This window comes from Pleuronectes platessa, chromosome 15, assembly GCF_947347685.1.
Source record: "Pleuronectes platessa chromosome 15, fPlePla1.1, whole genome shotgun sequence".
In the NCBI taxonomy this organism is placed as follows: domain Eukaryota; kingdom Metazoa; phylum Chordata; class Actinopteri; order Pleuronectiformes; family Pleuronectidae; genus Pleuronectes; species Pleuronectes platessa.
Window position 1 is genome coordinate 13,261,187 of NC_070640.1, and position 27,510 is coordinate 13,288,696.

A 27,510-nucleotide genomic window follows, 5' to 3' on the forward strand; every position below is an offset into this window, starting at 1 on the left:
AGCGCACTGTAACAAATGGGAAACAATGGGTGCCAGGAAGGTAGTAAATCAATCTGAAATCACAGCAGTACGCTTTGGAAAATTTTCAATAATGTAAAGCACATGTGATGTTTCAGTTAATGGTCAAAAATGACTAAAACATGTAAAGCCGCCCTCATTACGACTGAATCCTGTGGGTTTGAATCTGGATGTTAGGTAAGAGCTTTTCTCTTTCTTCCTGTCCTAGGTGGACACAGTGGCTGCAGACTTTCTCCTGAGGAAGGGCGGGGAGCGGAAATTCAATGTGAAGACTTTAAGAATCGGCCCTCTATCCAAGAGAGGGTTCTACTTGGCTTTCCAGGCTCAGGGTGCCTGCATGGCCCTGCTCTCTGTCCGGGTGTTCTTCAAAAAGTGTCCCCCCCTGCTCAGTGCTCTTTCCTCTTTCCCCGAGACTGTGCCCCGCATGCTTGTGCAGGAGGCACAGGGTGTGTGTGTGGAGCATGCCGCCCAGCAGGGGCCGCGACCTCGCGCTCCCAAGCTCTTCTGCGGGGAAGATGGCCAGTGGGTGGGCCAGCCAACCAGCTCCTGCGCCTGCCTGGCAGGATATGAGGCCACTGAGGGACAAACGCTGTGCACAGGTAAGAATGAGGCCCATTTAGGCCATGTAGGTAGGCAGCAGAGCAGGCGGACTAAACAAGAAAACAATGGAGAGTGGGTTTGGCAGAGTAAGGGTCGCTGTATTGGAGAGGAAGTGAGAGACCGAGGAAGTTAAATGAGGGAGGCGAGGGGCTTTCACACGGAGGGGACGCAGAGAGGTCAGGTGGGGCAGCACTTATCTCGTGGAGGAAGAGCAAGGTCAAAGGCTCGCTGCTGAGTCAACGGGTGGTTCGGCTGAGATAGAAGAAACACAGGAGGTGAAGGTAGTGAAGGGGTGGGGGGGCGCTTGGGGTAGAGATCACATCGCTTCGAGAACATCAAAGCGAAGCAGACAAAAAAAAAGAAGTGAGAAGCAGGAGGATTCTCTCAGGAGCTCAGCAGCAGCTCCGTCTAATGAGTCCAATTAACAAGCCCTGTGAAAACGCACATGCACGTTCACACACACACACACACACACACACAATCATTACATTAACTATACATAACTGATACTTGTCTGTATACTATAACACATTCTCTAACCTCAACCCTTAAAATGTAAGTCCCCATAAGGAGGACAAGTTCCCATAATATGAGTAATACCACACACACACACACACACACACACACACACACACCCTAACATGGAAAATGATTGACTGGTAAACACAAAAAGGAACGCTGCAATTCTGAAGAAAAGGGGAAATGTGTGTTTCTCTCTGTCTGTGTTTGAAGGTGGGATTCAGTTTGATCTCTGTGGGAGGCGTAATCATTTTTCATAACAAAAAATAGAAAATAATAAAAAATAATTTGCGACATTTTGCTTCTGGTGAAGTGGGGTTGGCATTTCCAGCGTTCTGTTGCTGAAGAGAGCTGGGGGGGGGGGGCTCTAGACCATAAAGGGAAATTGCCTTCACAGCAAGACTGAACAGTTAATTTGCAGCGTAGGCCGGTCATTTCAGAAAATGAAATTGACATCCAGGTTTAAAACGAAATTAATTTAGCTGTAATGCCGTTATCTCCCATAGACAACGCTTATACTTCCTGCGTTTAACAAAACCCTCTAACTTCGAATTTATGAACGCTGTCGGGTTGATTTAGTGTTTCAGATGAGCTCGATTAGTATATTTAAAACCATATCTTTGAAGTAAAGCTGTAGCCGGCTATTAATACCGCTACATGGGAGGGGTCGATTTCCCCATTTGCCCCCATGTCTTTACCAGAGATACATAATATAGAAGATTACAAGGATGACGCCCAAATAAATGTATTTCAAGCTGTGACAAAATGGAGTCGGTGAGGTTTTCAGCAGGTGTCTCCGCTCCCCCGTGACTTTTCTCACATGTGGGATATTCCTGTGTGAAAACGTTGGCCACAGAGTGTGTTTGTTGTTATGTTGCTCTCATTCAGCCTCTGAAGCCAGGATAGTAAACACTGCAGGTGTTGGCGCACGTATGTGTGGCGCCACTAGACGACAGCTCATTACATATTCATGTGTAGGACAAGTGCCGGTGTGTATCAGAGGAGAACCGGTTCAGACGAGGACAACCGATGACTATTATCCATCCGTCCATTGTTTTCCACTGAACTGAGGATTTGGAGAATTGTTACAGCCCTGATAATAAGAAAATATTAATAATAACTTCAATTAAATATATGATAATGATAGAGATTAAAGACCAATAACCATCTTACACCCCAAGTAACATCAGGAATAAGCCTACCGAAAAAAGTAGGTATTTAGCCGAGATATTAAAGAAGTTGCCGTCTCAGACAGCCTTGTTTCTTCAGGTAATTCCCTCCAGAGCCTCGGAGCCCTGATGGAAAACTGTCCCCCTAGTTTTCAGCCTAGCTCCAGGAAATGACAGCAGATGTAAACAGGAAGATGATCCGTTTATCTGGATCCCTACCTGGATCATTTCCCATCCCTCCTCAAGATTTCATGGAAATTGGTTCCGTAGTTTTTGAGTAATCCTTTAAACTAACAGACAAGGTTATTAGTTAAGTTCCCTGTGTCTTTATATCCTGAGTATCACCGTACTGTCTTTGCTTTTGGTGAGGAGACTTTGTCTGATCTTGTTCTTCAGATATGATCAGATGAATCCAGTGATAGACAACATACCGATGTGTGTGTGTATTCACTGACCGATGTATATCAGCGTTATTGTCTTCAGTTTAGAACCCTTAATGTGTAATTCAGTCTGCAACCAACCTTCACACAACCACCCTGTGAAAACCAGATCTGTAGATTGGGTCTGACCCGCGTAATTTGTAATTTGTAACGTGTGTAATTTGTCTTTGTTTGCCCCCCCCCCCCCCAGCCTGTCCTGTGGGTCAGTTCAAGCCGGGCACAGAGGGACAGTGCGTAAGCTGTCCAAGGTTCAGCCACACCACGGTCAGGGGCGCGTCGGTGTGTGCCTGTCGCATGTACGGATACCTGCGTGCAGAGACCGACGCTCCCGACACCCAGTGCACCAGTAAGTACGCCGTCAGCCGCACTTAACACATGAATCCACATGCAAACATGGAGGTGCAAAGATAACGCTCGTTTGTTCTCGCCTATTCAGCCTCTTCCTCACTTTGTTGTTTACCATCTCTTTGGCTGTGTCTCTTCTCCTCTGGTGTCGTCGGCCCGGCTCCTCTAACCTCTTTTGTTTCCTGTCTCTGTGAGTGTCGGCCATTGAGATGCGTGTCTTTTGTGACAGGTTGTTGGGGGGGGGGGGGGTTAAAGCAGGCATTGATGGTCTCAAGTGACACCTCCATGCCAATTCAGGAATGTTAATTCGGCGGCATGTCAGGCGTTTGAAAGGGAGGGGCTTTTTTAATGAGGTGCATTCTCTTGCAGCGGCTTTAAAGAGGAAGTGAAACTGAATTGACACTCAGACATTGGGCTGTTGACGTCCTGTGTTCTCTGCAGGTGTGACATTAATGCCAACTAGAATTCACATCCACCAATTTCAGTATGACCGATAAGTTTAATTACAAAAGCCTTATCTTAATTATTAATCTCTTAATCTCCCCATTTCTGGTACATATTCTGTCTTTGTACTGGATTGCCTGCACATCACTTAAATTGTCAATTTGAATGACAAATTGTGAACCAGCCGTCCCCTCTGCACATCGTATGGCTCTCTCCCCTTCAAATTAAGAGTTCTACATGAATGTGGCAGCCTCTGTGATTTTAATGAAGTAGATTCTCGATGTTAGGTCATAAAATACATCACCTCTAAAAAATCCCCAAATTCATGATTCATGTGCACTCCCATTGTTTTTGATGTTGCCCCGCTTGAGAACACGAATTAGCACTCAAGTTACCTGCAGGCTGTCTGGCAAAGCTTTGTCTCCCTGGCGGGAGCAGAAACTCATCCTCGGTGGCTGAGTGGTATCGCTGCTCAGTTATGCTTGGCTTGAGGCAATAGCTGCCTTCGTATGGTTTTCAGACAGCGGCCATTATCGTCCACTTAAAGACAAAACGTGACCGGTTCAATTCCGCAACACATGCTGAACTCCTGTTGTGGCAATACGCTGTCGTTCTGCACGGTGACGGCGTGCAGACCGAATAATGACGTTTTCAGCGCATGTGTGTGTGTGGGGGGGGGGGGGGGGGGCGGGGGGGACACGTCAAGAGATGGACTGTGTGGGTCACTGAGAGGTAAAGCAGCAGCATGGTGACACAGAAGAGATTAGAATTGGATTTGATGGAGAAATTGTATGCGGTGTGATTGCATCAGGGTAAGGGACAATTGGAAAATTAAACAAGATGACATTTTGACGGGGGGGGGGGGGGGGGGGTTGGGGACTGCTGATATTTTCTGAAGACATTTAGTCACAAGAGAAAACTGACATGTTATCGCATTTGATCAGTTCAACAAGTTGCACCACCCGGGTCTGACATTAATGCTGCTGTTCCAGAAAATGTTCCTGATGTTGTGAACGTGTTCTACCTGGACAATGTCCTGCTGCGTTCTTCATATGTGAAAGACAAACTCCAGATCCCATTGTCCGGACATTTACCGGATCTCGTGTGTCTGAAAAACTGAATTTCCCCAAACTGATCCCTTTTTCTGTTAAAACAGCAGTGATGTGAATCCCCTTAAAAGCTTGATCTAAACTCAAGCATTTCTTTCCTCGTCACTGCAGAAACTCCGTCAGCCCCTCGCAGCATCAGCACCAAGATCAACGACACCACCCTCAGCCTGGAGTGGAACGAGCCCCTGGACAACGGGGGCAGAACGGACATGAGCTACGCCGTCAAGTGCTCCGTGTGCCGGCCGCCCGGTGGAGCGTGCGTCCCCTGCGGAGACAGTGTCAGCTACCGGCCGGCTCAGCAGGGCCTGCTGGGTCGCAGGGTGGAGGTGTGGGGCCTGCTGCCGCACACCACCTACACCTTCACCATCCAGGCGCTCAACGGGGTGTCTCCGCACAGCGGCAAGGAGCCGGCCAGTGAAAGCGTCAACATCACTTCAAGCCATGACGGTAAGATGGTGGAAAGGAGGAAGTGGAAAGGTTTATAACACAGTCTGAAGTTCCACGTGTGATTTATTACTCCTGTGCCGTCTGTGCAGTGCCGTCGCTGGTGTCTGTGATTCGGAAGAGTGACTCCACCGAGAGCAGTCTGACTCTGCACTGGTCAGTCCCAGCCCAGCAGCACTACACCATCCTGCAGTATCAGCTACGCTACTGTGAGAAGGTGAGAGCTCCCTGATTACATCTCTCTCTGCAGATTTCATTCTTTTCTTTTCACGCCACACTAAAGCTCAGGATTGGTAAACTCACTGCCACAATGCAGATGTGGGAAACGGGGCGTGGCAGCGGTTGAAATGGATTTCCTCACACACGCCCCCAAAACAGACAAACAAACATGTACTGCAAATATTTGACAAAGTTAATGAGACACTGCAGCTCAGAACAAAGGATTTAATTTCAGTTTGTTTCAGTGATGCATGATGCTGCTGAGAAACAAGATTCTTTTTCAGGAATGAAATCATAACATTGTAAACCCCCCAACATATAAATAAACACAGCTCGGATTAAGCCTCTGGAGTCTGCAGTCAGACCAGTGGGATCAAATCACCTGATGCTTCTTGGGTGTTTTGGGTCCGATATGTTGTGTACTAAATCAAAGTGAACATTTATTGTCTGGTCATAAATACAATGTTCTGCTGAAGAAATGGCAAGGTTCCTATTTCTTAATGAAATATATAAATGCAATATCAAAGACAGACAAGCCAGCCCAGGATTGATTTAATGTAGAAGGTGAAAATCCAGTTTTATTTCAGGTCAGTTTGAATAAGCCTCCAATCACCATTCTGCAGGTATTCCGTTTTCATAGGATATTTGAATTCCTAGAGATGATCCTTTCGGCTCTCTGCTCTTTGTTCTTTTTACTGGGATCTCTGTCATTTCCTCACTTACTCCTGCTCCGCGCTCACCTCCAGTCTGCATAACTCTCTCCCTTTTCCTTCAGGAGCGGCGCAGTGAGGATCAGTGCCACTACACGGAGAGTAACCGAAACCAGGCCGTGCTGACGGACCTCCGCAGGGCCACTCAGTATGAGGTGCAGGTGAGGGTGCGCACCATGGCTGGTTATAGCAGCTTCAGCCCTGCAGCCATCTTCCGCACCCTGCCTGATGGTAAGAGAAACCTTGAAGACTTTCACACTTTCTCACTTCCACGTTTTTCTCTATTCTGTTTTCGAATTCTTTTCAGCATAATCAGGCTGTTTTTTTCCGAATGTATTGCCTTTGTCCTTGTATTGAGTTATTGTCCTTGTATTCAGCCTCTTCAATATTATAAATTCCTGTCATGTTCTTACCTTCCCTCTCATACTGTTCTTTACAACCAGTATAAACCTCCTGTCATGATTTCTGTCGTTACATTTCTCTAACTCTCTGTCTTTCTGTCGGTTTCCTTTTCTCTTTTGTCCGTCTCTGTTGTCCTTTTTCAGGACAGGACTCGGCCTCCCAGTTCTTGGTACCTGGCATCCTCATCGCCGCCGGGATGCTGCTGCTGGTCACCTTCGTCTTTGTGGCCGCTTACTGCATACGGTGAGAACAAGGCAAAGGGAGCGAGAGAAAGGGGAGCAGACAGAATAACAGGAAATGGGAATAAAACGGGGGAAATCGGAAAACCAATAACAACCGTGACCCCAATTTTACAAGTTTGCCCCACTTTGTTCTCTTGTTTATACGAATCATATCTTATCAAGAGTGGGTTTGCCTCCGTTACTCACACCAGTTTTTTTTTTTGTCCTCTGTGAGACACAAAGCAATGCTCATGATGTCTTCTGCTTGCACAGCGAAAAGTTATCCTGCTCATTAGAACACTTTCCCTAGGCTTCATTGTTTGAGTAAACAGTGTTGGATGCCATCACAGAGAAAACGTGTGTGTGTGTGAGTCAGTGCGTGCGTGCGTGCATGTGTTTGTGTGAGAGAAAAAGAGAGAGAGAGATGGAGAGAGATGACGATAGAGGTAGAGGGCAGGGAGAGACAGGATGCAGGCGTCCCAACCCTGTTTCCACAGGACAGGAGAACAATAGCCGTGACCTTGTGACATATACACACACAGACACACACACATACATGTTACTTACCCGCGCACACAGACCAGTGGCTGAGGCCCAGATCTGCCACTAACCAAGGGTGGTGCATTATTGCTATTTTAGGCTTATGAGGTGGGAGAGGGAGAGAAATGGAGGAAGGCAGGGATCCAGTAGCTACAGGGTTGTTACGGTCCTGCAGGAGGATGAGCTCTTGCCAGCAGAATTATAATGGGAGCTGCTTGTGTCAAAGAGCAGAACCGCCGCGGTTGGCTCAGGTATTCGTCATCACCACAAACCATCATGCATTGTGCTTTTAAGATCGCTGGGGCTGGTTTAAGGTCAACAAAAGCGTCCTCACATCAAGGGAGCGTTTCAATCAAAATATAATAAAAGGATGGCTGTGTTTTTGGAAAAAGAGAGAGAGCACCCTTTACGACACTGGATCTCCATCAACTAGAGGGTAGTGGTCTGTGGCTGAGCTGAACTCTGACCTCTCGGTGCGTGGCGCCCTGAGTATTCCCAAAGGGGAATCAATATATTATCATATCATTGCTCTGCTGGCTCATATCCTAGAATTTTCCACACCAAGTGAAAATATACCTCGTTTTTTGATGTATGTACTATTTGAGAAAGCCGGGCTCAGATCTTTTTTTTTTTTACATCATTGATTTGCATCCTATTGAGAAAGCATTAGAAACGCTTGCCAAGAATAAGTCTGACATCCATTTTTCACTGCCACCCAAATCGTGCTTTATTTATCCCGACCTCTGTCTCCCTGCAGCAGACACAGCCGATTAAAGGATCCAGAACTGAGCGACAAAAACAGCCAGTACCTTGTTGGCCAAGGTAACACAAGGACACACACACACACACACACACACACACTCTGAAATAAACTAAACCTTGGCAGCAATGTTCAACGTATTCATCAACATCAAGGAAATCATATTAAATATGACAACGCTCTGCTCATAGTTCTCAAACGTTTCTCCTTTTCCTTTCCCACGACTCTGTTTGTCTTTGGCTAGCTGGGGTCAAGGTTTATATCGACCCCTTCACCTACGAGGACCCGAATGAGGCGGTGCGAGAATTTGCCAAGGAAATCGATGTTTCCTTTGTCAAGATTGAGGAGGTCATCGGCGCCGGTAAGCCCCAGCCACATGCTTTTACTCATTATTCATAAACTTTGGATTCACAGACTGAGTTTTTTCTTTTGTTCCCCCCGAAATAACATTATGAAAATATATAACTTACAGAGTTAAATTTCCTCTGTGACATTTAAAACCATTGTCTGGGTTCTTTATTAGACAAAACTCAATATTGGCGAGCAAAAAAAGCAATTAACTGATAAATATGTTAGCTTTATTAGTAGGTTTTGTTCAAACCAAAGGGCACCACTAGCTTCCAGCGGGCTTTAGCTCTACTGGAGATAACTCATGCTCCCAATAAAGTCAGGAGCAGCAAAAGAAAACAGCTTAATGTGTTTATGTGTCTGTGCGGCTGCAGGAGAGTTTGGGGAGGTGTGTCGAGGACGACTGAGAGCTCCGGGGAAAAAGGAAAACTACGTAGCAATAAAGACACTGAAGGGGGGCTACACTGACAAGCAGAGGCGGGACTTCCTGTCCGAGGCGTCCATCATGGGCCAGTTCCAGCATCCCAACATCATCCACCTGGAGGGGATCATCACGGCCAGCTGTCCAGTCATGATCCTCACAGAGTTCATGGAGAACGGAGCTCTGGACTCCTTCCTACGGGTCAGTGTGAGATGAGAGAACACACTCAGTGAAACACACCACCCACGTCACTCCAGCCCTAATGCAAGTGTTCCTCCCCCCCCCGTAGCTGAACGACAGCCAGTTCACGCCTATCCAGCTGGTGGGCATGCTGCGCGGAATCGCCTCGGGCATGAAGTACCTGGCAGAGATGAGTTACGTCCACCGGGACCTGGCCGCCCGCAACATCCTGATCAACAGCAACCTGGTGTGCAAGGTGTCCGACTTCGGCCTGTCTCGCTTCCTGCAGGAGAACTCGTCTGACCCGACCTACACCAGCTCTCTGGTGAGTTGACAGTCCTCTTCAGCTATTGCCTGAGAAACCCTTCAATTAATAATAATTTATTCACATTGGAACATATGTTGAAACCCTTCGCGTGCCTTGTCCGAGCTCGGCCTGACTGTGTTCTGCTAAAGTTTTGCAGTATTGACTGTTTTCCTCTTCTGCCCAGGGAGGAAAGATCCCTATTCGCTGGACGGCACCGGAGGCGATCGCCTTCAGAAAGTTTACCTCGGCCTCAGATGTGTGGAGCTACGGCATCGTCATGTGGGAGGTCATGTCTTTTGGAGAGAGGCCGTACTGGGACATGAGCAACCAGGACGTAAGTTCAGGGTTTAGTCGGACACAACACAAAACTGAGCTTCTCCCAAAACAACAGCTTGTGTAATGATTTTCAAAAAGCGACTGGCAAAAGCCAATCTGCCAGTTGCAGACGGGTTTTGCAAGTGGATTGAAAGTCACCAGTCGCTGTGTGAACTCATTTAAATGAGTCGCAGGCCGACGGGTCGCAGAAACCTCGCAGACCCCGATCCCATTTACAAGCTGCTAAAAATCTCTATCCCTAACAACTGTGGTGTCCAATGAGGCGTGTGCCCTCTCCTCCAGCTTGATGCGTCACTCTGTGAGCAGGATGACGCATCAAGCTGAAGAGCAGCAGGATCACTGGGCTTCACCATGTCTCTTGTTGCCAACAGTTGTACGGTGCTAATCTAAGTAGGATTTTCAGCCTTCTCCTCTTCTCTATTTGTTCTTCCCTTTGTACGCCTGCTAATCTTCTGGCCCGCCGAGCTCCTCGATACTGAATTAAATACCAGTCAGTTAACGCATTGATTTGTATTTCTTTTTATTCATTCATTATTAGGTTATCAACGCTATAGAGCAGGACTACAGGCTGCCCCCACCCCCCGACTGCCCCACCCACCTGCACCAGCTGATGTTGGACTGCTGGCAGAAGGACCGCTCGGCACGCCCTCGCTTCACGGACCTCGTCAGCGCCCTGGACAAGCTGATCCGCAATCCCGCATCACTCAAAATAGTCGCCCAGGAGGGAGCAGGGTGAGTGCGCAGATGTGTGTGGTTGATTGACACACAATGAGGTCACGGTGACAGTAAATATGCAGATTGAGAAAGAGCAGTAAAAAAAGAGGAACCAGGTTTGTCTCTCCTGATAGTCACGGGACAGACGCCAGACCCTCCTCGTGCCCGATCTTATGTTCCCTCTTAATGTCCTGCTGGGACCTGTCAGCCTCTTGCTGTGCCCATTTCCCTCCCTCCACATTCTGCCTGTCGGGCTGGTCGCTTACAGCAGAGGAGCCTCCACCCCTGACAAATCCCATTGTCAGTCCCTGTCAGTCACTCACAGTCAGATTATACCCCTGTGTGTCAGCAGGAATGTTGCTGCAGGATATATATGTATAAGCTCCTCACTGTTGTTGTGCTGACAGTGTGTGTAAGTCCTTGCTTTGTTTCCCCTCTCCGCTCCCCCCAGGCCGTCCTACAGCCTGCTGGACCAGCGTGCACCTTTAGCCCTCTCGTCGTGCGCCTCGGTGGGGGAATGGCTGAGGGCCATCAAGATGGAGCGCTACGAAGACAGCTTCCTGCAGGCCGGCCTCAGCTCCGTGGACCAGCTGGCTCAGATCACCACACAGTCAGTACCTACCGAGAGTTTTCTTACCTAAAATGAGACTTGCAGTATCTCTGGAGGAGCGTTTTGGCTTCGCCCACAAGGTCAGAGAGCCGGGCCCACTTGTGGTGGCGGCAGTAATTAAAGCCTTGCTCACACTTTGGGATTTTCAGCCTGATTTATTCGGTCCGCCCCGAGTTTTTGCAAGCAGCAGACAAAAGTGCTGCTTTCGCTTGATCTTCAGTCGCCATTGGCCGTGTGTTCACTCTTCAAAGACACACGATTAGGGGCCATTCGCAGACTCCGATCCGATTTCCAACCTCCAGTCGGAGTAGTGACAAATCCAGACAATCAGAGCGAGGGACATGGTGAAGGTGGTGAGGGTCCAAGTAAGGGGGAGGTGCCCCCTGATTTTAAACTGCACGTGTGTAATCATGGAAATCAGAGAAATAACCATGTGCGTGAGGGACATGGTTACAAAATCAGGGCAGCTTGAATTAACTGCATTGGGCTCAGACAGAAACACGAGGCCTGGCTTGCTCTCTGTTCTTCACCACTGAAGAGTTTCACCTCTCCCCCAGCCGGATGTGTCATTCTGTAGCAGCTTGAAACAGAGGATCAGTCCGATTCTCTTCTCTTATTGTGTTTAAATGTAGCTCGGTGCCAAGATAGGTTTCTCCTGGTGAAAGATGGTGTAGCGGGGGAACCCCCTGTCACCACAAACAGTGAAAGATTATTGATAATAAGACAGCAAATCTAGGTGTGTAGTGTGGACTCAGCTTAATTTCCTGAAAAACAGACCGTGATTTCCTGGAGTTAGATTTTAAGTTAAGTGTGAACGACTAGCAAAGCCCAGAGAGCAAAGATTTCCGGACTGAAATATCCCTTCTTTGTCCATTAAATCATATCTTTCATTTCTTTATGTTCTTCCTTCCTAATTAGTCCTTTTTCCCCCTCGTCTTTGTTCAGGGATCTCCTCCACATGGGTGTGACTCTGGCCGGCCATCAGAGGAAAATCCTCTCCAGCATCCAGACAATGACCTTTCAAAACAAGAGCACTGCGACGGTGACCTTCTAGCTCACCCCTCACTTACCTGGACGTGACCACCAGCACGCAGGTGCAGCCCATGTACTGAGAGCACTCCGGATCCTCTCCTGTGACCCACTTTGAACACGGACTCCAAGAGAGATTGGCACAATTTATTCATGACCAGGACGAAAAAAATAACTAGCTCAAGATGATATTCCCCCAGAGGATGAGAGAGTCGTCTGGAGACTGGCCAGTCCCTGTCACCCAGAGTGACCAGGGGGAGAAGCTGATGATTTGCAGAATGACTCATTTTTAAAGTTTGTGCTCAGTGTTTTTATATCCACCAGAGATTAGGGAGTAAACGTGCTAAACCAAGAGGAGAGACAGATCAGTGTTTACAAATTCCTCTAGTATCTTGGTGTCATGAAAACTGGCAGTTGACGGGTCCTCGACCCAAAACCCAAAAACATTGCTTCACCAAAGGAGACCGAGAAGAAAAAAATGCCAGTGACAATTCAAGGATCCATCTGTTTTCATATTGTTGTGTAATTATGAATGAGAACTGCTTTTACTCTGGGTGTCTTACATTAAATCCATCTGGATTACATTAATACTTCCATCAACTGAACATTTTAACAGTCGGATTGTACTTTTGTTTTTTTTCTTCCGTTTGATTTCAACATTACCTCTTTGCTCAGGTGTGATGTGTGATGCAGACTCTGGAGAGTGCTGAACTCGTCCTAATCAGACTCCTCTCATCTTCCTCAGTCTGGCGCTCCCCTCTCCAGGCTCAGCAGCCAGTGAGGAGCGGGGAGACACACGACACATATCAGCACTTTCATCATATCAGAGTTCATTTTAATCTCTTAAGTAACTCCACGCTTCTCACTCGGAGTGTGTTGGGTTATTTCCACTGCCTGTGATTCTGCCGGCAGCTCCGTTTTGTATTATAATCAGACTGAACAAAGGACCAAGTGGACTCAGAGACCAGAGAACACTGTCGAATTGGTTTTCTTTACCAAGGAAGCAATCTGGCCTCGCACATGTTTTGACTAATACAATTTCCAAACTCTGTATTCTACATCTTCCAGTGCCATTCAGTCATCTCTATGGACTTAAATGCCAATTTTTTTAAAGCAGAAATCTCGTGGGTGAATCATGTAAATGTGCCCTAAAGGGTTTGCTTTGACATTTTGAAGTTTAGCGTCTATATTTTCCTTCATCCGATGATTGTCATGCCGTCTGTGAAATGTTTCTGCTCTTGCTCAGCTAGCTGTACAAACATTGTTTCTTGACACCTAGATTGGGTAACGGGTTAGCTTTCTGTCAGCAGTATCCATTGGTTTCAGGCTGGAATGCTAACAACACTGCTGAGCTCCTGTTTGATTAGCAGAGCGGTGCCCCCCCCCCCCCCCTCACATTATTACATGTGCTTGGTGGAGAGGAATAATGGACTGGGGTTCAAAATGTCAAAGTATTTCCCAAAGACTTTGCATCTCTTGAAGGATAATACCAGCCTTTTTGACATTTGGGTCAGGTGTAATTTCCCCCGGGTGGCTCCCAGACCTGCAGTGAATCAGGAAAATGGAGCTTAAACAGCCACTTTGGATACAAAATGCATTGCAACACTCTTCTCAGTAGTTTCCTCCTTGTGCCAGTGTGGATGGTTTTTTCTTTAAGCTCTGTTTTGTGGATGATCGTTCTGTTAACTTTCTTTTTTTCCCATTCAGACTTTTCTAATGGGTTTCAAGAGGTTTAAGGTGCAAGTTTCACACATTTAAGTCCAATCAAATGTGATGAGTAGCGTAAATTCAAATCCCCTGAATGCACACCAAAGGTTTTGTGATGTAATGTTCGCCGCATATGCTAACTTAAAGCAACACTGTGTAACTTTTAGTGAACAATAGATACATGTGGTAATTAATTCTGTTAGGATTGAGCGGTTTTCATGCAGAGAAAAACCAAAGCCTGTCAATTTGTTGAGCGGAGCTCTGATTGTGTTGTACCGCTCACTGAACTGAACCACAACAGAACGGTGGACATTATTCAATTCAACTTTATTTGTATAGCGCCAAATCATAATCAAGACGCTTTACATAGAAGGTCAAGAACCTTAAAAATCCTAGAAACAGTTCCCACAATGAGCAGCACGTAGGCAACTGTGGGGAGAAAACACTCATTAACTGGAAGAAACATCCAGCAGAATCAATGTGGGCGGTCATCTGCCTTGACCGGTTAGGGTGAAACTGGGAGGGAGACGAGAAATGGGTGGAAAAGAGGGGAGAGAAGAGAGATCGATGGGGGAGGGGGAAGAAAGAGAGGAAACAGAGACCAGGAACAGTTGTGCACCATCAGGTTTCAGCTCAGACTAGTTTTGATGAAAACAATAAGAGTATAACAATGTTATTAATGATAGCAACAATAATTCATGTATGATATAATAATGACAACATTACCCATGAACCATAAGTGCTCCACCAAACTGTGCTCAGAATCCTTCATATTCTAAAAGTTTACACGCTGGATGTTGGAGATAAACACTGTTTTTTAATTACTTGTACTGTAGTTGTGATGATATGTACAGTGCAGCATCACTCTTGAACTTGCTGTGTCTAAATCTGACTTTTTAAACTGCGACTATCAGTCAGCAATCTCTGAGCCGATTGGCTATTCTATGACGGCTAATTATGAATGACATTGTTTACAGTCCTATTAGTTTCTTTTATCACTTTTTATGTGTCTTAGATCCAGATGCCATTTTTGCTAAACTCTATTAACACAGATCAGCATATGAATGCAGATACATTAAAAAGGCAGATATATTCCAGTCAATGTGTTCTGCCACACTGTCTGTTTACAATCTGGCAACCAAAGCCGGCTCAAACGTGATTGGTCCAAATAGCCTTACAGGTTCTGTGCCGCATTCCCAGTGTCGCAGGAGATCCCACCTGCTCACCGAGGTTACACAGAACAAGCATTCAGGGTGAGGTGTAGGGATGAAGGTGGCACCGTTCAGTGTACCATCAAATACATTTTGGGTGCTGCTATCTTAAGGTGAAAAAGTTACATAGTGTTGCTTTAAAGTGATTGTGCTGCTACTTGAAAAAGACCAAATGTGATCAAAATGCCAAAATCATCCATTCTCTTCCTTTTGTAACACAAATTGCTGTCAGGCCTTAATCAGAAACACTGGTATTGTCGCGCAAGAGTGCGAGCGATTCCCTCAAGGATTGTGGGAAATGCGGTCCTCATATTGAAGATCTCAGTTAAACTATGAAAATCATGAATAGATAAAAAAAAAAGTATGTTTTGATTACCATCCTGTGTGTACGCTAATCTGTATTCAGTATTCATAATAAAGATGCACAGCAGTGAATATCACCAAGGACTCAATTCTTTCAGCTTCTTTTGAATGTGAAAAGCACAAAGACATACAGCCTCAACTGAATTCTAATGTCAAGTGGAACCAAAACTGACGAAGCATGAATATACATCATCATATGTCATTGTATAGAAAAGGGAGTCCCTATTTGACCTAGCAGCTTGAAATCTACCCGGCTTGTGACTTCAGTCCGGAACCAAACGATGGACGTTTCAGGATTTCTTCAAAACTTTCTTTAACTGAGTTATTTTTTTATCTGTGCTCACAGGTTGCACCAAACAGAGTGGTCCTTGGTTGTCGTGTTCTTATCTGGGGTTAGATAAGGCCTCTGCCTGGTCTGTCAAACATCACAGTGCTAACATGGAAGTAAAACATCTCAACGGGGGTGTTGTTTTTTCCCCTTTTCTGTCGTCCCTGTGGATTTTTGTCGCGAGCCTTTCATCAATCCCATCGCCACATTTATTCAGAATGAGAAGGGAACCTGAGACCACGAGGGCGAGAGTCGTACCTCAGTCTCCATTCTTGTTTTGCAGCTTTGCCGTCTCTCAGCATTTCCTCCTGCCTTCTGTTCCTCCAGAGACACTTCTTTTTTAATTTTTTACCCCCGAGGGCCTTGGAGCTTGTCCTCTCCTATGTTTCCCTTCCTGGTCCTCAGCCCTTTTTAATCATGAAGAGATGTTCTTTTCTTCTCCTGTGCCTCGGGCTGAGAGCAGCTTATAGCGCAGCATAAGCTTAAACTCTCCCTCCCTCACACACACACACACAAACACACACACACACACACACACACACACACTTCCTTTCTCTCTCCTATCTCACAAGCTACTTTAAGCATGCAGGCCGGCTAAGCAGCCGGGGCTTGAAGTCAGTATTTAGATTCATTGATTAATGCACTTTGATTATCTCTGTGTTACTGACTCATTACTCTTGTTCTGTGGCTCTCGTGTGGACCACAAACTACAGACTTGCGCAAGTGGATTTTCTGTGTGGCGGAGATAAAATAACAATGATTAACAATTCTTCCTCCGAGCATTCCTTAACTCTGCAGAGTGCTTCAGTTTGTATGAATCTCTCTTTTCTTCATCTGGGTGTTTGAAAGCGAGAGCTGGGCATTCATTTCTGCTTTCTACCTCTGTCACTGCTCTGCGTGACCCCTGACCCCGGCGTATAGTACAAATCTAGGCTCAGCTTTGTCTGCATTTCTGAATGGCCATTCATTAGGGCCGCTGTCGAGTCGGGAGAGAGCGGAGCGGGCCCGCCAGGTTTTTAGCATTTGGTGGGATTGTGTCATTCCCCTCGCATTCCTGTGTTCATTCAAGTGTGGAGAGCGGGCGGGTGTGTGTGTGGGTGGGTGCATGGCAGTGGTGGATGGGGGTTAACCAGTGGGACAGGTACCTGTGTGTTTGAAAACAGAGGGGGGGGCAGGGTGAATGTGATGTGGAATGGTTTCAGTCCGTCTGGTGCAGTAAACACGGTGGAGAGTCAGAGTGTGATCCTGCATTAAACGTGTATTGATTGACGACGCAGTCCACCGAGAGTTTTGCGCTTCCATAAATTTGAGGGGGCTCACAAGAGACTGATTAATTGTCAAATTCCAAACAGCTGAATTTTAGTTCCAAGTATGGGTCAAACTGGATCACGCAATTCCCATAATGCAACTCAATGCCATCTGTTGTTTGATTCATTTTCCAAACCTTCTCCAGTTTGTGATGCAGGTCCTCTGTTAGAAAATATATTTATGTCTCAAACCTAAATCATGTCAAACTTGACGACTTCAGCGTCGGGGTTATTTATGTTTTAACCGATGAGCGGTGTCATTGTGCTCCGACATCCATCCGTCAGGGAGATTATGTTTTCGTCTGCATTTGTTTGTTTGTTTGAAGGATTACACCCAAACTACTGGAAAGATGTGGTTTGGATCAGGAAAGAAGCCATAAAACTGTGGTGGGGATCAAGATTTTCCTTGATTTGAGAGACGATAGCTCATGGATCTTGTTAAAAAAAATCTGTCTTTTTAGGGGACTGATATTTATGTGTTTGTGCATTTTGGTGCAGGTCCAAATAAAAATCTGGATCTAGTGAGTTTCAATGTGGTTTCATAAGGAGACCGTCGGGCCTCGTTTGAGCTATGCTTTCTACTCAGCTCCAATTTAGTTTTTTACTTTATTTAGTCAGTAGAATCAATACAATCCTTTACAAAGTAGATCAACTTTTCCACATTCACCTCTCTATCTATTTATTTAATATATTCCATGTAATATAGACATAAAAGTGAAAAAAAGAAAACAATCAAAAGAAAAAAACCGTTGACAAGACAAACACTTGTTTTTCAGTATTTTGGCACTTTGTTATTGATGTGAGTTTCCAAGGTGACCCCCAGAAGTCCTTCTCAGAAGCCCCTCCCCCCGACGGAGCTGCGTCCAATGATTGATCTTCACTTCTTTTTTTTCTGTGTTTGTTTAAAATAAGGGAAACTCTACATATGCCTTTGAAAGTATGCACCTTTCTCCCTGTATTGGAATGATCATCATATCTTATCACTCTACATTTGAGTGTGACCCGTATGGAAACATTCCAGCGTACCACCACTGTGAATACTATTCCTAAGTCAACTGTATCGTAAAGTTGTTGGAATGCCCCTTTAACATATAAAAAAAAGATTCATTTTTTTTCTGACTGGTTTAAAACTTTCTTTTTGAATCTGTAGGGTTGCTTTTGATTTTTCCCGTGCAGCAGCGGCTCGGAGCTGGAAAGTTAGATGTGAGATTGTCGCTCCTGTGCCAAGTCTTCCCTCCCGGAGAGGACCAGCAGACGATTTGATTCCAAATGGCCCAGCATTTTCCTGGTGAAAATCCACCCAGCAGCCAGCTGAGATTATTTTTCAGCTGTGCACGCCGTGTGATGGTGTGGACAGATAGGAGGCACATTGCGCTCCCGCTCTGTCTCGTATATCGAATGTGATGGCTGGGAAAAGTTGTCGCTCCCCGCTGCTCTACAATACATCTGTTGACTTTGCTGCAAGCCTGTGACAGACCATTGCTGTAAATACGACTTAGCTGACCCACCTGATCAAATATAGGGTTGTGAGAGTGTTATTCCATCGTGCTGCAGTGCAGTTTGACGTGGAATTAGTCTTGTACTTTTCATTATGAGCCTAATCCACTTAATTCAACGTAAACCCCTCGGATGACGGGCCCCTTCTGTCCCTTAGTGTTATTTCTTATTTGTTGCAGCAGGGGTATTCAAATATTGGGACATTATTCACTTCTTTGTGAGGCTGTCACGCTCAAAATCAATGTCACTTTTGGATCATCTCCATTCATTATCATTATTTGAAATGTCTGCATCAGAAATTGAGGAATGTATTTTGGCCCCAGCCACAGTTATGGATCCATGTTCCTCCTGCTCCTCTGTGCGCCGGTTTGCTCATAAAAATGGATCATTCTCCGAGCCAAATGGTTTGTCGATATATACATTATGACTCCAAAACAGCCATAAGTCACATGTAATAGCAGGTATCCACTTCTCCTTCATCAGGCTTCAAAGAACACATCATCATATCATGTTTTTCGACTGAGGCGTTAGCGGCATGAAGAATGTGAATATGGACGTCAACACCTCCAGGACGAGAGACCGGCCCCTGCAAAGGTGTTTTGCTGGTTCCTGCTCTGTCTCAGCTTTCAGCATGCACACACACACACACACAGACAGACACACATACACACACACACACACACACACACACACACACACACACACACACACACACACACAAACGCACGCACAGCAGCCATCCATCTCCCCAGTGGCAGCCTTTTGTTTTCCACTCCGCCAAGATGTGCTCGTTGCCTTCTGTGAGGAAATGAAAGGAGTGTGACCTTCTTGCTTCTCATCCTCTCCCTGTGATTCACCCATATTCTGAAACTCGATCCACATGAGTCAGGGTCCGGTTTACGCAAGGGGGGGAATTAGAAGTAGAAGAAAAAATATCAAATTGCCTCACAAGTCGAAAAGAAGAAGAAGTAGACACGCTTTGGTTGAGACATAAAGGTTTTGCCCGTGTGTGTCTGAAGTATGAGGTATGGCAAACATTGTGTTAAAGATGTTCCTGCTCAGCGTGATTGATCACCATATGGGTTATTGAACTCAGACTGATGAGTTCACGCCACAGTGTTGTGCTTAACCTCTCTCCCAGGCCTCACCTCCAGGTCCTAACTCAGCCAGGCTTCCTCTCGCCCCCTGAACCCCAACACTGTAAATCTTAGCCATCAGTGGAAAAAATGTGTGTCCACCAAAAGTCATCTGGTCAACAAACTGAGATCTGGAGTGTTTTCACCAGGCTCCTCTTTAATCAGAGAAAAGTTTATAACAGTTTCAGGGTTTGGGGAAACTACCAAACCTCTTTTTTAAACATTTCATCAGTTTTTTTCCCTTTTCCACAGTAAAATCTTCAGCTCTGTCTGATTTTCATGAACACAGTGGAGTCTGCGGCCCATATTTGTATTGCGGTCGTTTAGCTGTTTACTTTTACGAGACATTTCTTCTTGTTTGTCTGAATGTGAATTGTTCTTTGGCGAGCAGCATTGAGCTATTTTCAAACATTTTCATCCAGCAAATGGGTAGAAAGCACCGAAGAGTCAAGCAATCATACAAACAAGTTGCTGCACTTTCTCACCAGGTAGGGACACATAAAGTTGAACTTTTTGAGTGGCACACACACACACACACACACACACACACACACATCCATTGTTCGCCTGTGGCCCCTCAAACCCTCCTCCTTTGCATAAATGACACTCCATCCGACCGGTTGATTATACTGTAAAAACATGACCACTCACGTTCGGTGCTGACCCCATGAGCAAACTGTGTTTTTTAGGCTCACATAATGACAGTCCGCAGGGCGATCAGGACTCTGTCTCTCTCTCTCTCGCACTCGCTCTCTTTCTGTGTGTGTGTGGTCCAGGTATTACTCATGCTGTGAGGACATAAATCTGTCACATTATTATGGACTTGCCATCCTTATTGGGACAAAAATTATGTATGTATGTAAATCACACAATTTTAAGGTTAAGACATGTTTTAATGTTCGGTTTAGGCTAAGGTTAAGGGAAGGTTAAGGTTGTGCAGAGCTTTCTGAGGGTTAAGTGTTGCTTTTAGGATTAGGTTTACGTTAGGCATTTAGTTTTGATGGTGAAGGTTAGGTTAAGGGGCTAGGGAATGCATTATACCTATGAGTGTCCTCACTATGATGGAAGTACAAGGGTGTGTGTGTGTGTCTTGCTATAGGTCCCTGCACCTTTGTTCACCATGTGCAGAGTCGTCCTCTAAGAAATCTGAGGAGGCAGCATATGGATATGATTTAACCATCATCTGGACGCAATACAACAAGGTTTACAAAGTATGAGTAAGTGTCTCTCTGTGTGTGTGTGTGTGTGTGTGTGTGTGTGTGTGTGTGTGTGTGTGTATGTGTGAGTGTTTGTGTGTGTGTGTGTACGCATCAATGTGATCAGATTATAGAAATAAAATAACTGTAATCAACGCTGGACAGGTTCCAATTTTACACAGCTCATATACAATGATATGCTATGCAATGCCAACCAGCCCCTTTTCCAAATATATATTATACTCAGAATAGGAGGATTACCCCCCCCACACACGCACGCACGCACTCTCTCTCTCTCACATACACACACACACACACACACACACACGCACACACACACACACACACACACACACAAACACACACACACACTTGATAGAGGGACTGGGATTATTTGCTGTGTCACTGGCGCCCTCTAGTGTGTAGAATGTGTGGTGTGGTCTGTTTATTCTGGACATAATTTGTTTTAGTTCACGTGTATTTTCTTGTTTTGACTCCCGCCTACAGGCTCCCTGGTGTTTTACAGAAGAAACACAGGAGGAGCTTTAAATGTGAGATACCTGTGGCCCTGCTGCATGTATGTGCACATAAATCATCCATGGACGCAGGCTCCTGTGTGTGTAAGTTGAGCAGTGCATGCAGCAACCTCATGAGGATATTTTGATCGGAGCCATCGGTGCAACCCCACGTCCAGAAAACCTGCTGTCCGAATCCACGAGCTCGGACGTGTCGCGTCTCCAGCAACGCATTTTTTTTTCCTCCGTGCGCAATGAGCTCTCCAAAAATAAACCTTCAGCTTGGCGCGCAGCTGCAGCCATGCGTCATTGCCTTCATATGTGCATTATGAAAATGGGGCAGGATCGTCGATGTTAGTGTGAGCGTGTGTGTGTGTCTGCGTGTGCGTGTGTGTGTGTGTGGATTTGCGATGTGGGAGTGCACAGCTTCACCTGAGTATTTACAAGTCCTGTCAGACACAGGACTGATCTATAATCCATTACCTGCATCTGTGTGTACAGCGGCTCCGTGCACGAGTTTGATGGATGCAGCGTGCCACAGCATCTTTAAATTTAAAACATCGATGACAGCGTCTGTCTCACATCACAGGGAGGAGTCGCCTCTAAACTGAGCTTTTCATAACTTTGGATCGACCGACAGGGGCGCTGTCACCCACCTGCGCTACTCTGTCGCCCCCTGGAAGTCAAGAGAGGGTGTTGCACCATTAAAGGAAACGCAGAGTCATGTTTTGCTGGGGCGGCCGCGCACGAACGAACGCACGCACACGTACACACCCACCAGAGTATTGTCTCCATGACTTCAGAGGACATTACATTAACTTATATTTGTTTTCTTGGAGACTTACTCTAGCCTCAACCATAGTTTCTATCTGCTTAACCTAAACCATTACCTTTACCCTAAACCTCACACTAACCCTAACCCTTCACCTAAACCTAACCCTAACCCTAATCCTAAACCTAACCCTAACCCTAACCCTAACCCTAACCTTAAAACATGTCTTCACCTATAAAATATAATGATTTATGTTATAGGGACTTTTTGCTCACATAAGGACGATTGACACACACTCACACACAATCTGCACACCCCTGCACATTGTCACTATTGCCCAATAAACACAGTTTTCTTGCGGGGTCCCTACTGAACCAAGTGGGTGTGTCTTTACAGTAAAACCAGCTGGTCTGGTGGAGTGTCATTTATCCAAACAGGCAGGTTTAGGCAGCGAGGTCCAGTCCAACCAAACCTTAACAATTGTGTCTTATCTTGATACAGATCATTCTTTAGCTGTAATTACATTTTTGGGATCCACTATTATAAATTATACTGTCTTATGACAAGCGCATTATAAGCTATAGCTTGAGACATGGTTAGAGGTGTGACCTGGGCAGGTTACCAGTGTATCACTGGGATGACACACAGAGACAAACAACCATTCAAATTCACCCCTACAGGCAATTAAGAGTCTCTTATAATCTTTGGAGAGGAAGTTCCCGGAGCACCTCCACAAAGACACAGGTAGAACATGCACACCCCACACAGAATTGACAAGAGTTCTCAATGCAGGATCGAACCCACGACGTTCCTGCTGTGAGGCTACAGCCACTGCACCAACGTGCTGCACAGAGCCGCACAATCTACTTTGTTGTTTAACCCGCATGGACTTGATTCATTTTCAAACAGCCTCTTGGTGTGATTTGCCACCCTGACTGTTACAGACTGTTCCTTTGCCAGCGCTCTCATAGTTGCAGTAAAATAAATCTGACACTCTTTAGTGCAGCAGTGTATAAAGGTGCTGGAGGGTGAGTAACACAACCTGAACAGTGGTGACCCACAGTAACTTGTGATTAAAAAAAGTCTCCATCAGCAGTACACACTCCTCTCCCTAACAGCAGAGCTCGCCGCCCTCTCATCCCCGTACAGCATGTACACTGTGGCAAAAATAGCAGCGCTCCATCTTGTTTTTGTTCTATACTCCCTCGCCATACCTTACTACACTATATTGTCGGACTGGCATTGCAGAGTTACGCAACCGATCACTAAAAACAAACTCCACTGTTCCAGTTCGGATATCTGTCGGTTACGCAACGTGGACACCAGGAACCCTCGCAGATATGAAAGCGTATATCTTTCCACATCCACTCCTTCTTGATCCGACCCGTGCATCAAAATAATCCCAATACCAATGGCGGCTTCCTCCGTGCGCCTGGACACCCCCGAGGTTGTAATTTACACTGGAGATCAGGACTGACCTCCGCCAGCTGCCCGTGTGACTGTGGTCACTCGAAAGAGCGATTATAGCTGCAACTTAATCCCAGATGATCTCTGCTTCTAAGAGCCACTGCGGCAGAGGTGGGGCGGGGCGTGGTTTAGTTTAGACAGCAGGGCCTGGGCAGCCATGACAGCTGGAAGATGGAGGAGGGCAGAAGCGGTCGCACAGATGCATGAATGGATTCTCAGACAGTCAATGAGCTTGACCTTTGGGTACTTGTGTACATCCATTCCTCAATTAGGCCATTGATAGATATTTAATCCTATGTATACAACCTTTAACCCATGGTGTGTAAGAAAACCCAAATTCTAAATGTGAATCAATCTGATTGGTGCACAGTTGTGGTGGGAGAGAGTGAAGTCATTTTCTTCATGGAACATTCAGATCACAGTATTAGATCTTTAAATTCACATTTGATCAGTATATGCATGTGGTAGATTAAGAAGTCAATGACTATGCATATACTTTTGAGAAGAAAAATCCTCCCCATCAACATCATCATTTCTCTGAACTGAAGCTTCCCGTCTTTCAATTTTTTCTCCATCTGGCGGCAGTGGCTTAGGAGGTAGAGTTGGTCGTCCACTCACCAGAAGGGGTCAGCGGTTCGATCCCGAGCTCGGCCAGTCCGTGTGCCAAAGGGATGGCAAAACTGTACTGTAAATTGGTTTGAGTAGGAAAGTGCTATATAAATACAAACCCTCAACTTGTTTTCATTTTATCTCTAAGACGACGTCCTCTCCTTTTCACAGGAAGTAAACGATTTGAGTTCAGAGCTTCACACGTTCTCTGCTTCTTCATGGTTTGTAGGAGAAACAGACACTTGGCCCAACAACAACACTCGGCACTGGGCTGAAGCCGGCGCCAGACTTTTGGGAGGGTGCCACTCGCCTTTTGTTCGACCCAACAGGAGCGGCGAGGCAGTGGGGGTGTTGTTCGGGATGAAGTTTGAAGATCGACTAATCACATGTGCATGTAGACAAAATAATCTGACTGCTGAGTGTCTGCGTAAAAGCTCTGAGAGCTGAACTCTCGCAGCCTCGACTGACTCCGATTATATCGCAGCCACAGAAGAACAGATACTTCATCCGGGCGCTCACTTAATCTCGACAAATGTAAGCTGTTGGGGCATCAACACAAATCCCTCCTTTGAGAGATAAATAGCGAAAGATGCTGATTGCTTTTCCCGACCATTTTCACTCAAAACCGCACCTCACATCAGCAGGAGTCATCGTCTGTGACTGGGACTTGCTGCTGACATGTTGGGACGGGCTTTGTTTTTTGGGGGATTGAGACTCCACAAAGGAGCAATCAGGACCTTTTGATATTTTACAGGTGCTTTAAGTTCCTGTCTCCAGCGGTTTGATGTCTGGCATCCTTGGGACCGGATGCTTCAAATCTCCATGAGTCTCTCATCAAAATAGCTCTGCCTTGTTGTTTTCTTTCTAAGTCAGGAGCTGCTTTCGCCTAAAGTAGACTTAGAAAGGTAAGAACCGAGCAACGGAGGGGAACGATTTTCCTCAGCTCCTGCACCTGACTCCCAGATAACAATGTTCGCCAGCCGTGGTGGTTCCGGAGGGGGAAAGGGGGGGAAGTACTCGGTGGAGGACCTGTACGGCTTCAGCAAGAAGCCCAAGGCGTCGTCCTCCTCGGGGAGCATCGTGGCCAAGTCTGGAGCCCGGAGCAGCAAGACGTCGGATCAGAGGACTGAGTCTGAGGCCCTGGCTTCACAGATCCTGGAGGCGGCGCACAGGCTGGTGGAGCGACGCCGACTGGAGCTCTACCTGAGGGAGTGTGGCCTCTCGCTGGCCGAGTGTGAGGCTGAGCGCTCCGCCATGACTTACAGGTGAGAGGGACGCAGGCAGGGCAAGGTGGGAGATCAGGAGGGGTCTTCAAATGTTCGAATGGCAAGTGCTGCAAAGTTAGGGGAAATCATAATGTTGCTTTTGTGAAAATGAAAGTAATAACCTGGAATTTAAAATAACACACAGCCATATATAGACATGATAGCTAAACCTGCTGACTTTATACTGTAGCCACTTTGATTATCAGCGGCTTCTAAAGAGAAACCGCAGAACAAACAAAAAACATTCAGCTTTTGAGACGGAGAGCATCCGAGCATCCTGAGCACCAAAACCATCTTTCTAAATAACATGATTAATAATTCTCCAATCTATCACTAATGCACGAAAGTAGCTGAGCATCTGAAGAGGACTGCGATCGGTGGCAGTGAGCCGAGACATCTTTCATGTTTGAGGGGGAAAAATAGAAAAGAGAAAGAAATATATTTGGAGTGGCTCTTTCTGTTGTTTTTTTTTTACCAGTGACCTAGAAAGAAATATGAGGCGTCTGACGAGATTTCAAAAGCAACTGCAGTGCTGAATAAACGTGGCTGGACCGCAGACACATCTGGCTGTTCCGGCTCACTAATGTTAATGTGTAATGCAGGGAACTTTGAATGAGACTTTTACAACAGCCATTGTCTATTGTCGACCTCCTAAAGACAGCCTGACGGGGCCGACATCAGTGGGGCAGAAGTTTCGGGTTAACGATGCATGATCTGACAGCAGGGGACAGACACTGGGTTGTTACAGGGCTTTTTCTAAAACAACACTCTATTATGGGAGCGCCAGAGTTCTCACAATTTCACATTAGCACGCGTTCTGTTGATCATGCTTAAAGCCATCGTAGTAAATATTTATGAATTTAAAAAAAAAAGGATTGTGCAGTGAATGTATGATAATATTAATAATGAATAAATAATAAAAATAGAGGGGAAATAATAGTAAGAACAAATATGAAGTTGGAATGATGGTGTATGCACATGTTTACAAACATTTGCGTACATACATGTACAGCATTTCATATGTGTTGCATATTCATACATTTATACATGCTACAGTGCCTCAGTTGTAGGTTTTGGGGATAAATCCATTTTCACTGACAAATTTAGCTATGAAACTAAAAGTAGGGCATGTATTTCCGCACAACCCCCAAAAAATCTGCAAGATATTGTTTCATATTTCATCATCTTTGATTTGTGCATGCTCGAAGAATATCATTGGTTTATTTGTGGGTGTCACTTATTATTCATTGGCTGCTGAAAATATTAGTGCTTTACAACACTCTTTTAAGGAAACAGGGTTTTCATGATTCAGTACGGAATTTAATCTAATGCTCTTCTGTATCTCAGGACAGCAGTCATTAAGACATCAGTGAAGTTGCCTCTAGGTGGCAGCGTCACCTTTGAAGACAAGTCAGCCCTATGGCACTTTGATTCAAAAGCAGACAAGGAACACAATCTGCAGCTAACTGTGTGTCATCAGAATGAACCAGTGACAGAAAGCAGATGAAGAACTCCCTGCAGCATTTACTAACAGCATGCATGGGATCTGTGAACTATAGTAAAGTTGTCCCACACACACACAGGCACACACAAACACACACACACACACGCAAACACACACAGACACAAACAGACACACACACACACAGTATGATTCAGCTCTTCTTTCTTCTGTGTCTTCAGTGGCAGCAATTTCAGTGTGTGTGTGTGTGTGTGTGTGTGTGTGTGTGTGTGTGTGTGTGTGTGTGTGTGTGTGTGTGTGTGTGTGTGTGTGTGTGTTAGCTGTGGGTAATTTGTGTAATGATGCAGCAGCTCCAAACCTCCTCATGACTGAAATTGATTACTTGTAATCAACACAACAGCTCGGCTCCTCTTCTAATTTGCAGGGTTTTGCTGGAAACAACGATTTCCCGACACACCCGCTCATCTCCTGAGTGCAGAGCAAATTTTGGGGAAGAGGGACGGATGCTTTAAATGTTGACAAGCAGAACAGAAGGGCCAAAGGCATGCACCTCCTCATGAAGTAAAGCTTCGAGGATGGACATTTATTAATACAATGTATTGCATGGACTCTTAATTTGAGTCAGAAAACAGTGAATTAAGGTATTCTGTCCAGGGGTGGATCCAGGGGTGGTTCAAGAGGGACACTGGCCCTAGCTGGAATCCTGTAACTAGTGCTTTTTCAGAAATAAATGTCACTTACTAACAATATCAACAATAAACATGACATTTTATTGAGACATTTTCTTTCT

General features: G+C 45.7%; 1 protein-coding gene across 2 annotated transcripts in view; it reads left to right on the forward strand.

The window, feature by feature from the left end:
* The window catches only part of ephb4a (eph receptor B4a), a 39,866-nt gene extending 24,623 nt beyond the window's left edge, over nt 1-15,243 (forward strand). The window contains exons 4-17 of one of the 2 annotated variants that reach the window (XM_053441308.1): nt 227-617; nt 2,937-3,092; nt 4,756-5,091; nt 5,181-5,305; nt 6,083-6,248; nt 6,563-6,662; nt 7,938-8,002; nt 8,185-8,301; nt 8,663-8,910; nt 8,999-9,214; nt 9,381-9,530; nt 10,071-10,264; nt 10,698-10,856; nt 11,802-15,243. In XM_053441308.1, the coding sequence (XP_053297283.1) occupies nt 227-617; nt 2,937-3,092; nt 4,756-5,091; nt 5,181-5,305; nt 6,083-6,248; nt 6,563-6,662; nt 7,938-8,002; nt 8,185-8,301; nt 8,663-8,910; nt 8,999-9,214; nt 9,381-9,530; nt 10,071-10,264; nt 10,698-10,856; nt 11,802-11,910 (2,532 nt within the window). In that variant the 3' untranslated portion in view covers nt 11,911-15,243. The remainder of the gene's footprint in view (nt 1-226; nt 618-2,936; nt 3,093-4,755; nt 5,092-5,180; nt 5,306-6,082; nt 6,249-6,562; nt 6,663-7,937; nt 8,003-8,184; nt 8,302-8,662; nt 8,911-8,998; nt 9,215-9,380; nt 9,531-10,070; nt 10,265-10,697; nt 10,857-11,801) is intronic. The other variant, XM_053441309.1, reaches the window with a different exon arrangement.
* Nucleotides 15,244-27,510: the final 12,267 nt, after the last annotated feature.